Source organism: Chlorocebus sabaeus, chromosome 25 (genome assembly GCF_047675955.1).
Source record: "Chlorocebus sabaeus isolate Y175 chromosome 25, mChlSab1.0.hap1, whole genome shotgun sequence".
Classification (NCBI taxonomy): Eukaryota; Metazoa; Chordata; class Mammalia; order Primates; family Cercopithecidae; genus Chlorocebus; species Chlorocebus sabaeus.
The window spans coordinates 25,717,889-25,730,258 of NC_132928.1; the positions used below are offsets into that span (position 1 = coordinate 25,717,889).

At 46.4% G+C, this 12,370-nt stretch overlaps 1 protein-coding gene across 2 annotated transcripts in view; it reads right to left on the reverse strand.

Moving 5' to 3' along the window:
- The window catches only part of LAX1 (lymphocyte transmembrane adaptor 1), a 14,500-nt gene extending 11,706 nt beyond the window's left edge, over positions 1 to 2,794 (reverse strand). Inside the window, exons 1-2 of one of the 2 annotated variants that reach the window (XM_073011620.1) lie at positions 2,532 to 2,794; positions 2,261 to 2,398 (exon numbers count right to left, since the gene is read on the reverse strand). In XM_073011620.1, coding sequence (XP_072867721.1) covers positions 2,261 to 2,349 — 89 coding nt within the window. In that variant the 5' untranslated portion in view covers positions 2,350 to 2,398; positions 2,532 to 2,794. Of the gene's footprint in view, positions 1 to 2,260 lie in introns of both variants that reach the window. The other variant, XM_007988864.3, reaches the window with a different exon arrangement.
- Between the last annotated feature and the right edge of the window lie 9,576 nt (positions 2,795 to 12,370).

The window sequence follows — 12,370 nt, forward strand, 5'->3', positions numbered from 1 at the left end:
ACACCTGTAATCCCAGCACTTTGGGAGGCCAAGGCAGGCAGATCACCTGAGGTCGGAGTTCGAGACCTGCCTGACCAACATGGAGAAACCCCGACTCTACTGAAAATACAAAATTAGCCAGGTGTGGTGACTCATGCCTGTAAGCCCAGCTACTGGGGAGGCTGAGGCAGGAGAATCGCTTGAACCTGGGAGGTGGAGGTTGCAGTGAGCCAAGACGGTGCCATTGCACTCTAGCCTGGGCAACAAGAGTGAAACTTTGTCTCAAAAAAAAAAAAAGGTGGAGGCCGGGCGCGGTGGCTCAAGCCTGTAATCCCAGCACTTTGGGAGGCCGAGACGGGCAGATCATGAGGTCAGGAGATTGAGACTATCCTGGCTAATACGGTGAAACCCCGTCTCTACTAAAAATACAAAAAAAAAAAAAAAAAAAAAAAACTAGCCGGGCGAGGTGGCGGGCGCCTGTAGTCCCAGCTACTCGGGAGGCTGAGGCAGGAGAATGGCGTAAACCCAGGAGGCGGAGCTTGCAGTGAGCTGAGATCCGGCCACTGCACTCCAGCCTGGGCGACAGAGCGAGACTCCGTCTAAAAAAAAAAAAAAAAGGGCGGGGAGAGTAGAATGGTGGTTATCAGGGAGGGGTTGCAGAGAGGTTGGTCAAAGGATACAAAGTATCAGTTAGAGAGAAAGAATAAATTAAAGGGATCTGTTGTATAACATGATGCCTATAGTCAATAAAAATGTATTGATGGACCAGACGCGGTGGCTCATGCCTGTAATCCCAGCACTTTGGGAGGCCAAGATGGGTGGATTACCTGAGGTAGGGAGTTCGAGACCAGCCTGACCAACATGGAGAAACCCTGTCTCTACCAAAAATACAAAAAAGTTAGCTGGGGGTGGTGGTGCATGCCTGTAATCCCAGCTACTGGGGAGTCTGAGGCAGGAAAATAGCTTGAACCTGGGTGGCAGAGGTTGCAGTGAGCAGAGATCACACCACTGCACTCCAGCCTGGGCGACAGAGCAAGACTCCGTCTAAAAAAAAAAAAAAAAAATCAAAAAACAAAACAAAACAAAAAAAGTGTTGATGACTATAGTTAATAAAAATGTGTCATATTCTTGAAAATTGCTGAGAAATTTTAAGTATTCTCACCACAAAAGAAAATTGTGAAGTAATGTGTATCTTAATTAGTTTAATGTAGCTATTGTACAATGTATACATATTTCAAAACAACAGGCTATCATGATAAATATATACAATTTTGATTTGCCAATTAGAAATAAATAAAAATAAATGAAGAAATAGTTTTGGAGGGATGCTTCAGGCTTCTGATTTTTGTGAATTCATTGCTCATCAATACTCATGTCTATCTGCAAGTGACATGTGTTTGCCATGGTAATAACATTTATTTTCCCAGACAACTGCAATTTTATTTTATTTTTCGAGACAGAGTTTTGCTTTTGTTGCCCAGGCTGGAGTGCAATGGCATGATGTCGGCTCATTGCAACCTCTTTCCCAGGTTCAAGCAATTCTCCTGCATCAGCCTCCCGAGTAGCTGGGACTATAGGAGCGCGCTACCACCCCTGGCTAATTTTTGTATTTTTAGTAGGGACAAGGTTTCACCATGTTGGCCAGGCTGGTCTTGAACTCCTGACCTCAGGTGATCCGCCCCAGCCGCCCCCGGCCTCCCAATGCGCTGGGGTTACAGGAGTGAGCCACCGCACCTGGTCAGCTACCAATGTTTTTAAAGTTTCAACTGTGGGTGGATTTTTAATTTTGTTTGTATGAGATTGAAAGTAGTAGCAGTAATTTATACCCACGATTAGTCCTGTAAGATTTTACATCCTAAAGACTTATCTGTATTATATTTATCACTCCATTTTTTATTCATGACAAGTTTTTGGATCTCAAAACACATCCTTGGAAAACTCAGCCTTTTGTTTCTGTCATGGTGACACCTAGGAAAGACTGACAATAGGGTTCAGGGCCTCTGAGAGGTGAGAAATCCAACCAGTCTAAGCAACTAGCTTTAAGGACCAGTGTTACTACAGTTTTTCCTCTACCAAATATCTTCTTTCTTTCCTCAATACCTTCCTTTCCCCCTAGCACCCCTGAGCAAATGCCTCCAAGCCTAGAGTTTGGTAGTCTTAGTAGACCTGAGCCTGGGTGTTGAGAGGAGAGAGCACTGCTGTGTAAGAAGCTCCTAAGTGTGGACTAGGACCTTCTGCCTAAATCAGGGCAGGGTGGAGCTCACCACCCTGAGTCACTCACCTGTCCAGGCTGCGGGGAGTCACATGCAGAGTGCTGGACTCCAAGGTCCTCCCTCTGATTGTCGAAAGGGTTGGAGTGACACCATCCATTGTATCAGGAACCTTTGAGATGCTCTCTGGTTTCAGCTTCTAAGTTTCTCTTAATCATAATCAGTTAGCCAGCATGTCTGCCACTTCTCCCCACCCCCGCAACAAACTGCCTATCTTGTGTCTACCTCTGAAATGTCAGGCCAAGTTGACCCAACATACAAAAGCAACAGGTTTGGTTCTACCTGGACGTGGCTAATGCCCGCTGCAGGAGGTGCAATCTCATCTGGACGTGGTGCTTCCAAGTGAGGTGGCTCAGGGAGAATCTATGGCCTCTGCCTTCTGGTGGAAACGTGAGGGGCACAGAGGGCGAAACTGCCAAGAGGCTCAGGAGAGGCTCCGTGAGAAGCTCATCTTCCTGCAACACCCAAAGCAGAGTGAAAAGAGCAAACCACTTTGCCAGAATGGAAACACAGAGTCAGTCACCGGAAACGACACCACCAATGTGCTAATGAAGCACAGGGCACAGGAAACGCTGCTCAGCTCTTAATCTGCTAGAAGAAAACATATCTTCAACCCACCGTTCCCTGGGTTTGCCAGGTGCTCTGTGGTCTGTGATGAGTGTGATTAAAAATGGGGCAGGGTAGTAGAGAACTTGTGATTCTTCACCCTGGGTTTCTGAGACACTTAGAGTTTTACAAGTCTTCAGTTTTACAATGTTTTCTAAGCAAGTTAAGGAGCACTGGAGGTTGCCTTTTAGAGTCAAATGCAGATCTCCGGGATCCTCTTCTGATTCAGTGGGTGGAGGGTGCAGAGGGGGCAGGCTTTGGATGTCAATGCTTTGCAGGTGAATTTCATGGAGCTTTCAGGTGATTTTGATGGAGCTGGTCTGTTTCATGTTTTGGGAACCTCTGCTCTGGGCACTACCTTAAGAATACAGGTTATGCTGGGTTAGCAGGACCCCTGCTCCCCAAAGGTGACCTTTCACAGCTCCTGGCTGCTGGTGATCTCCTGTTCTCAGGGCTCTTCTGAAGATCAGTCACAGTCTTACTTGTCACACATCTGTCTCAGAAGCTGAACAAGTTCATCCCTAAGAGCTACCCAAAGTGTTCCAAACTTTGAAGATCATTCAAAATTTGTTGCTAACTCCCCTCCCTTCTTGAGCCTACTAATCTCCAGAAAACACTCTCTGCATCTTGGGAGAGTCCAAAGAGAAGGGGCCACTAAGACTGTTGTGAGGATGTGAAGAAGAACTTCTCTGATTGCACTTTCCACGGTGAAATGAATTCCCAGATGAATGGAAGGGCAGACCAGCAGTACCCTCCTAGAACCATACCTCCCTCCCATCTCTTCCCAGTGGACATTGAGGTCCTCAGCTTTCCTGAGGTGACAGCCCCTGGCTTGTCTGCGTCCAGACTCTCACAGAGTCCCCAGGGGCTGCAGACTGGCCGTGGCTGGCTTTCCACAGAGTTTCATCATCCAGGTCCTGGACCCCTTCCCTCCCAGGAGCTTCACCTGGTAGGAAGCAGAAATAACTCAGAGGCAACTGGTGCTGGAGCTGGAACCTGGGTCTCTGCCCACTTCTCCTTTGGATCAGGTCTGAGTAGGAACTAGGACTACTCACAAGATCCATCATGCTGGTGGCAGGGACTGGGGTCCTGGGCCACTGGAACCAATAAGGGACTGTGTGTGAATCAGGACCTTGGAAGGCAGTACAAGGAAAGGGCACATGGAACCAAACCTCAGAACCATGAATGCTACTCAAAAAAAAAAAAAAAAAAAAAAAAAAAATTCTTTTTCTTTTGAAAGAACTTTTCCATTGCATGTGATCATTTCAGGGCCTCACTTATCTTATCTACCCAATCTGCTGCAGTTAGACCAATCTTCCCTCTGATTGTCCGCTTCTCTCCTGCCCCCACATCTGAGGGGAATCACCATCTCAGAGGCAGCTGCACGCGTTACCTGCCCCAGGCTGCAGGTGAGTGCCAGGTTTCCAGGCCCCGGCTGTGCCCCTCATCCTGCTCTCCTTTCCTTCCCCATGGGGCAAAATCCAATAAAACTGACAAACTAAAACAAAAAGTAGGTAGCTGAAATGATTCATCATAATAGTGGGGAAAAAACAAAACACTGGGAAATGGGGTGTTGTTTTTTTTTTTTTTTTCTTTTTTGAGGTGGAGTTTTGCTCTTGTTGCCCAGGCTGGAGTGCAATGGCTTGATCTTGACTCACTGCAACCTCTGCCTCCCTGGTTCAAGCGATTCTCCTGTCTCAGCCTCTAGAGTAGCTGGGATTACAGGCATGCACCACTACACCCAGCTAATTTTGTATTTTTAGTAGAGATGGGGTTTCTCCATGCTGGTCAGGCTGGTCTTGAACTCCTGGCCTCGGGTGATCTGCCTGACTCGGCCTCCCAAAGTGCTGGGATTACAGGCATGAACCACCGCTCCCGGCCAAGCAGTGTATGTTTTAAATCCGATTGCTCTAGTGGTGTTGATGTTGTTGTTTTTTTCTGAGACAGGGTTTCACTCCTGTTGCCCAGGCCGGAGTGCAGGGGCATGCTCTTGCTCACTACAACCTCCACCTCCCAGGCTCAAGCCATTCTCCTGCCTCAGCCTCCCAAGTAGCTGGGACTACAGGCACATGCCACCATACATGGTTAATTTTTGTATTTTTAGTAGAAATGAGGTTTCAACATGTTAGCCAGGCTGGTCCGAACTCCTGGGCTCAAGTGATCTGCCTCCCAAAATTCTGGGATTACAGGTGTGAGCCACTGCACCCAGCCTGCTCTAGTGTTTTAACCACTTTTCATGATTTTCTGGGGTCGGATGTTACGTATGATTGTTACCAGACCCCAACGCTTACCCAAAGTTAGCCTTTGGGTTGCGGGTTTCTGCATTATAGTCCCTTCAGTGGTTGCCAGAAAGGTGTTACAGGAAAGGGGTCCTGATGCAGACCCCAAGAGAGGGTTCTTGGATCTTGCCCAAGGAAGTATTCAGGGTGAGTCCATAGAGTAAAGTGAAAGCAACTTTATTAGGAAAGTAAAGGAATAAAAGAATGTCTACTCCATAGACAGAGCAGCCTCAAGGGCTACGGGTTGCTCATTTTTATGGTTATTTCTTGATGATATGCTAAACAAGGGCTGGATTATTCATGCCTCCCCTTTTTAGACCATATAGGGTAACTTCCTGTTGTAGCCATGGCATTTGTAAACTGTCATGGTGCTGGTGGGAGTGTGGCAGTGAGGATGACCAGAGGTCACTCTCATGGCCATGTTGGTTTTGGTGGGTTTCAGCTGGCTTCTTTACTGCAACCTGTTTTATCAGCAAAGTCTTTATGTCCTATATCTTGTGCCAACCTCCTATCTCATTCTGTGACTTAGAATGCCTTAGCTGTGTGGGAATGCAGCCCAGTATGTCTCAGCCTCATTTTACCCAGCCCCTATTCAAGATGGAGTTGCTCTGGTTCACATGCCTCTGACAGGATTCTAACGTGTTAAGACTGGTTTTTGGCCAGGCACTGTGGCTCACACCTGTAATCCCTGCAAGTTGGGAGGCTGAGGCGGGTGAATCACCTGAGGTCAGGAGTTTGAGACCAGCCTGACCAACATGGAGAAACCCCGTCTCTACTAAAAATACAAAAAATTAGTTGGCCGTGGTGGCACATGACTGTAATCCCAGCTACTCAGGAGGCTGAAGTAGGAGAATTGCTTGAACCTGGGAGGCGGAGGTTGCGGTGAGCTGAGGTCATGCCATTGCACTCCAGCCTGGGCAACAAGAACAAAACTCCGCTCAAAAAAAAAAAAAAAATATATATATATATATATCATATATGATATATATATTTTTGAGGGGAGTTATATATATATATAATATATATATATAATATATATTATATATATATATTTTTTCTTTTTTTTGAGAAGGTGTCTCGCTCTCTCGCCCAAGCTAGAGTGCAGTGGCTTGATCTAGGCTCACTGTAACCTCTGCCTCCCAGGTTCAAGTGATTCTTCGTCTCAGCCTCCCGAGTAGCTGGGACTACGGGCATGCACCAACATATTCGGCTAATTTTTGTATTTTTTTTTGGTAGAGATGGGGTTTTACCATATTGACTAGGCTGGTCTCCAACTCCTGACCTTGTGATACACCTGCCTTGGCCTCCCAAAGTGTTGGGATTACAGGTGTGAGCTACTGCGTCTGGCCTATTTATTTACTTTTTGAGACAGAGTCTTGCTCTTGTCGCCCAGGCCAGAGTGCAATGGCACGATCTTGGCTCACTGCAACCTCCATCTCCCAGGTTCGAGTGATTCTCCTGCCTCAACCTCCCGAGTAGCTGGGATTACAAGCACTTACTACCACGCCTGGCTAAATTTTTTATTTTTAGTAGAGACGGGGTTTTGCCATGTTGGCCATGCTGGTCTCAAACTCCTGACCTTGTGATCCACCTGCCTTGGCCTCCCAGCTTGCTGGGATTATAGGCGTGAGCCACCATGCCTGGCCTAGACTGTTATTTTTGTGTGTGTGTGTGTGTGTGTGTTTTTTTTTTTTTTTTTGCGACGGAGTCTTGCTCTGTCAATCAGGCTGGAGTGCAAAGGTGCGATCTCAGTTCACTGCAACCTCCGCCTCCCAGATTCAAGTGATTCTCCTGCCTCAGCCTCCTGAGTAGCTGGGATTACAGTCAAGTGCCACCACACTCAGCTAATTTTGTATTTTTAGTAGAGATGGAGTTTCACCATGTTTGCCAGACTGGTCTCAAACTCCCAACCTCAGGTGACCCGCCTGCTTCAGCCTCCCAAAGTGCTGGGATTACAGGTGTGAGCCCCAGCCCTAAACTGGTTTTATTTATTTATTTGTTTGAGACAGAGTCTCGTTGTGTCGCCCAGGCTGGAATGCAGTGGCATGATCTAGACTCCCTGCAAACTCCACTTTCTGGATTCCAGCGATTCTCCTTCTTCAGTCTCCTAAGTAGCTGGGATTACAGGCCATGCCACCGTGCCTGGCTAATTTTTGTATTTTTTGTAGAGACAGGGTTTCGCCTTGTTGGCTAGGCTAGTCTTCAACTCCTGAGCTCAAGTGATCCAGCTGCCTAGGCCTCCCAAAGTGCTGGGATTACAGGCATGAGCCACAGTACTTGGCTTAAGATTGGTTTTAAATAGAAATAATTTATGTATCTAAGTCCACAAAGTCCCTTGGTGGGGATAGGGGAACTACATGTTATTTTCATGATGTTGCTAACACCAGAAACTTTGCGGAAGTTCTCTTTGTGAAGGCAGAAAGCACAGGTTAAAAGCATCAACCTGAGTTCAAGTTCTAAATTACTTCCTGGCTGATCTTAGCAGTTCATTTCATCTTTTTGGGTGTTTCCTTGGATGTAAAATGACAATAATACTACTACTTATGTCATGCTGTTGTGAGAATTAATTGGGCCAACAACGAAAAATGCTTGGTGTAGGACTAGGCGTATTTAAGAGCTCATTCAATGGGGCTACTATTATGACACTAGCTCATTTCTTTATTCTTAATGGATCCCTTTGGCCTTTCTCTTTTTTTTTCTTGATGTTTACTTGCCTGCCTTTCAGGTGTTACTTTATGCTTTAAATACATATTGATGGGACATCTCCCACAGCATTGCACTAGGCATTGGATTTATACGTAAAACAGACAGTCCTTACTGCAAAGTGGCCAGTCTGGCATACTGCCGTCTTGCAGCTGCACACTGCATTCCAAGCAGACCCAGTTCATTGTCACTTTTGTATTCTGGGCCTTTACATGAGTTCCTTCTGTTTTATTCCTTTCTTTCCTTTTCTTTTCTTTCCTTTCCTTTCCTTTCCTTTCCTTTCCTTTCCTTTCCTTTCCTTTCCTTTCCTTTCCTTTCCTTTCCTTCCCTTCCCTTCCCTTTCCTTCTCTTCTCTTCTCTTTCTCTTCTCTTTCTCTTTCTCTCTCCCTTTCTCCCTTTCTCCCTTCCTTCCCCCTTCCTTCCTTCCCTCCTTCCTTCCTTCCTTTCTTTTCTTTCCTTTCTTTCCTTTCTTCCCTTCCTTCCCTCCCTTCCCTCCCTTCCCTCCCTTCCCTCCCTTCCCTCCCTTCCCTCCCTTCCCTCCCTTCCCTCCCTTCCTCCCTTCCTCCCTTCCTCCCTTCCTCCCTTTCTTTCTTTCTTTCTTTCTTTCTTTCTTTCTTTCTTTCTTTCTTTCTTTCTTTCTTTCTTTCTTTCTTTCTTTCTTTCTTTCTTTCCTGGGCTCAAGCAATCTACCCACTTTGTTATTGGAAAGGAGTCCTGATCCAGACCCCAAGAGAGGGTTCTTGGATCTCGCACAACAAAGTATTCAGGACAGGCCTGGCGCAGTGGCTCATGCCTATAATCCCAGCCCTTTGGGAGGCTGAGGCAGGCGGATCATTTGAGGTCAGGAGTTCCAGACCACCATGGCCAACATGGTGAAACCCCATCCTACCAAAAATACAAAGCTGGGTATAATGGCGTGTGCCTGTAATTCCCGCTACTTGGGAGGCTGAGGCAGGAGAATCACTTGAACCCAGGAGATGGAGACTGCGGTGAGCCTAGATTGCACCACTGCACTCCAGCCTGGGTAACAAGAGCAAAACTCTGTCTCAAGAAAAAAAAAAAAGGAAAGAAAAAAAGTATTCAGGGAGAGTCCATAGAGTAAAGTGAAAGTAAAGGAATAAAGAACGGCTACTCAATAGACAGAGCAGCCCTGAGGGCTACTGGTTGCCCATTTTTATAGTCATTTCTTGATTATATGCTAAACAAGGGGTGGATTATTCATGCCTCCCCTTTTAGACCATACAGGGTGACTTCCTGACATTGCCATGACATTGGTAAACTGTCATGGCACTGGTGGGAGTATAGCAGTGAAGACAACCAGAGGTCACTCTTGTCACCATCTTGTTTTGGTGGGTTTTGGCCGGCTTCTTTACTGCAGCCTCTTTTATCAGCAAGATCTTTATGACGTGTGTCTGTTGCTGACCTCCTATCTCATCCTGTGACTTAGTGTCTTAACTGACTCGGAATGCAGCCCAATAGTTCTCAGCCTCATTTTACCCAGCTCCTATTCAAGATGGAGTTGCCCTGGTTCAAACGCTTCAGCCTCCCAAAGTGCTGGGGTTACAGGTGTGAGCCACCACGCCCCACTGAGTTCCTTAATTTAATTTAGTTAATTTTTTTTTTTTTTTTTGAGATGGGGTTTCACTCTTGTTGCCCAGGCTGGAGTGCAATGGCATTGTCTCAGCTCACCACAATCTCTGCCTACCAGGTTCAAGTGATTCTCCTGCCTCAGCCTCCCAGGTAGCTGGGATTACAGGCATGTGCCACCACACCTGACTAATTTTTGTATTTTTAGTAGAGACGGGGTTTCTCCATGTTAGTCAGGCTGGTCTCAAACTCCTGGCCACAGGTGTTCCACCCGCCTCGGTCTTCCAAAGTGCTGGGATTATAGGCGTGAGCCACCCCACCTGGCCCGTTAATTTTTTTTTTTTTTTTGAGACAGAGTCTCACTCTGTCACACAGGCTGGAATGCAGTGGCATGATCTAGGTTCAGTGCAACCTCTGCCTCTAGGGTTAAAGCAATTCTCATGCCTGAGCCTACCAAGTAGCTGGGATTGCAGGTGTGTGCCACCATACCCGGCTATATTTTTTGTGTATTTTAGTAGAGACGGGGTTTCGCTATCTTGGCCAGGCTGGTCTCGAACTCCTAAATTAAAGTGATCTGCTCGCCTTGGCCTTCCAAAGTGTTGAGATTACAGGTGTGAGCCACTGTGCTGGGCCTGAGTTCCTTCATTTTAACAGCAGCTTCTTTTTCTCATGTAAAATTCCAGTAAAGTCACACTTTAAAACTTTATACTGGCTGTTTCTCAGTTATGTGGCTGAGGTGTTTTGTTACTTTCTTCTTTGGACTCTTACTGCTTGAATTTTTACAAAGTTTTTTTTTTTTTTTTTTGAGACGGAGTTTCCCTCTTGCTGCCCAAGCTGGAATGCAGTGGCATAATTTCGGCTCACCGCAGCCTCCACCTCCTGGGTTAAAGTGATTCTCTTTCCTCAGTCTCCCGTGTAGCCAAGATTACAGGCATGTGCCACCATGCCCAGCTAATTTTGTCTTTTTAGTAGAGACAGGGTTTCTCCATGTTGGCCAGCCTGGTCTCAAACTCCTGACCTCAGGTGATTCGCCCACCTCCGCCTCCCAAAGTGCTGGGATTACAGGTGTGAGCCACTGCACCCAGCCGAGTGTCATTTTTATAGACAAAAACTATTGCACCTAGACAACATGGTAAGACCCTTGCCCTAAAAAAAATTTTTTTTTCTTTTTTTTTGAGATGGAGTCTTGCTCTGTCCCCCAGGCTGGAGTGCAGTGGCACAACCTCGGATCACTGCAACTTCTGCCTCCTGGGTTCAAGCGATTCTCCTGCCTCAGCCTCCTGAGTAGCTGGGATTACAGGTGCACACCACCACGCCCAGCTAACTTTATTTATTTATTTTTTGTATTTTTAGTAGAGATGGGGTTTCACCATGTTGACCAGGCTGGTCTTGAACTCCTGACCTTGTGATCCACCCGCCTTGGCCTCCCAAAGTGCTGGGATTACAGGCGTGAGCCACCGTGCTTGGCCTAAAAAAATTTTTTTTTTAAATTTAGCCAGGCATGGTGGCAAACACCTATAGTCTCAGCCACTGGGGAGGCTAAGGCAAGAGGTTTGTTCAAATCCAGGAGTTTGAGGCTGTAGTGAGCTATGATTGCACCACTGCACTCCAGCCTGGGTGACAGAGCAAGACTCTGTCTCTGAAACAACAACAAAAATAAACCAAAATTATTATTTAAAAAAAAATGTCCCCAAGTGCCACCAGCTCTGCGAGCCTTTCCCTTCTGAGACCTGGGTTTCCTCTTCTGTGCCCCCACTGCACTATGCATGAATCTTTGTGAAAGCATCTCTCAAGCCGCTGGGGTTATTTGTTGAAATGTTTGTCTCCCCAAGTAGACTTTGAGAACCTGAGGGCAGGGGCTATGTTTTATTTATTGCATCTCTGGCATTTAGCACAGTGCCTGACCACAGGAGTTGACTGGGCCATCTGAAAAGGTCTCTTAGGTGCTTCTTGCTGCTGTGAATTTGGGACATAAGTGTGTGATGGTGTCAGAGGTGTCAGAACCACAGCCACTCCATCTTGAATAGGGGAGGGGTAAAATAAGGCTGAGACCTACTGGGCTACATTTTTAGGAGGTTAAGGCATTCTTAGTCACAGGATGAGATAGGAGGTCGGCACAAGATAGAGGTCACAAAGACCTTGCTGATAAAACAGCATGTAGCTGGGCGCGGCGGTTCACACCTGTAATCCCAGCACTTTGGGAGGCTGAGATGGGCAGATCATGAGGTCAGGAGATTGAGATCATCCTGGCTAACACGGTGAAACCCCGTCTATACTAAAAATACAAAAAAATTAGCTGGGTGTGGTGGCGCGTGCCTGTAGTCCCAGCTACTCAAGAGGCTGAGGCAAGAGAATCGCTTGAACCTGGGAGGCGGAGGTCACAGTGAGCTGAGATCATGCCACTGCACTCCAGGCTGGCAACAGAGTGAGGCTCCGTCTCAAAAAAGAAAACAAACAAATAAACAAAAAAACAACAACAACCAACAACAACAAAAAACACAAACAGCGTGTGATAAAGAAGCCAGCCAAATCCCACCAAAACCAAGGTGGCAATGTCTGGTCATCCTCACTGTTTATTATACACTAATTATAATTCATAACCATGCTAAAAGACTCTCCTACAAGTGCCATGACAGTTTACAAATGCCATGGCAACATCAGACCCTATTTGGTTTAAAAAGGAGAGGAACCCTCAGTACTGGGGATTGGCCACCCCTTTCCCAGAAAACTCATGAATAATCCACACCTTGTTTAGCACATAATCAAGAAATAATCATTAAAAAAATAGCCAACCAGCAGCCCTCGGAGGCTGTTCTGCCTATGGAGTAGCCATTCTTTATTCCTTTACTTTCTTAATAAACTTACTTTCACTTTATGGACTCACCCCAAATTTTTTCTTGTGCGAGATCCAAGAACCCTCTTCTTGGGTCTGGATTGGGACCCCTT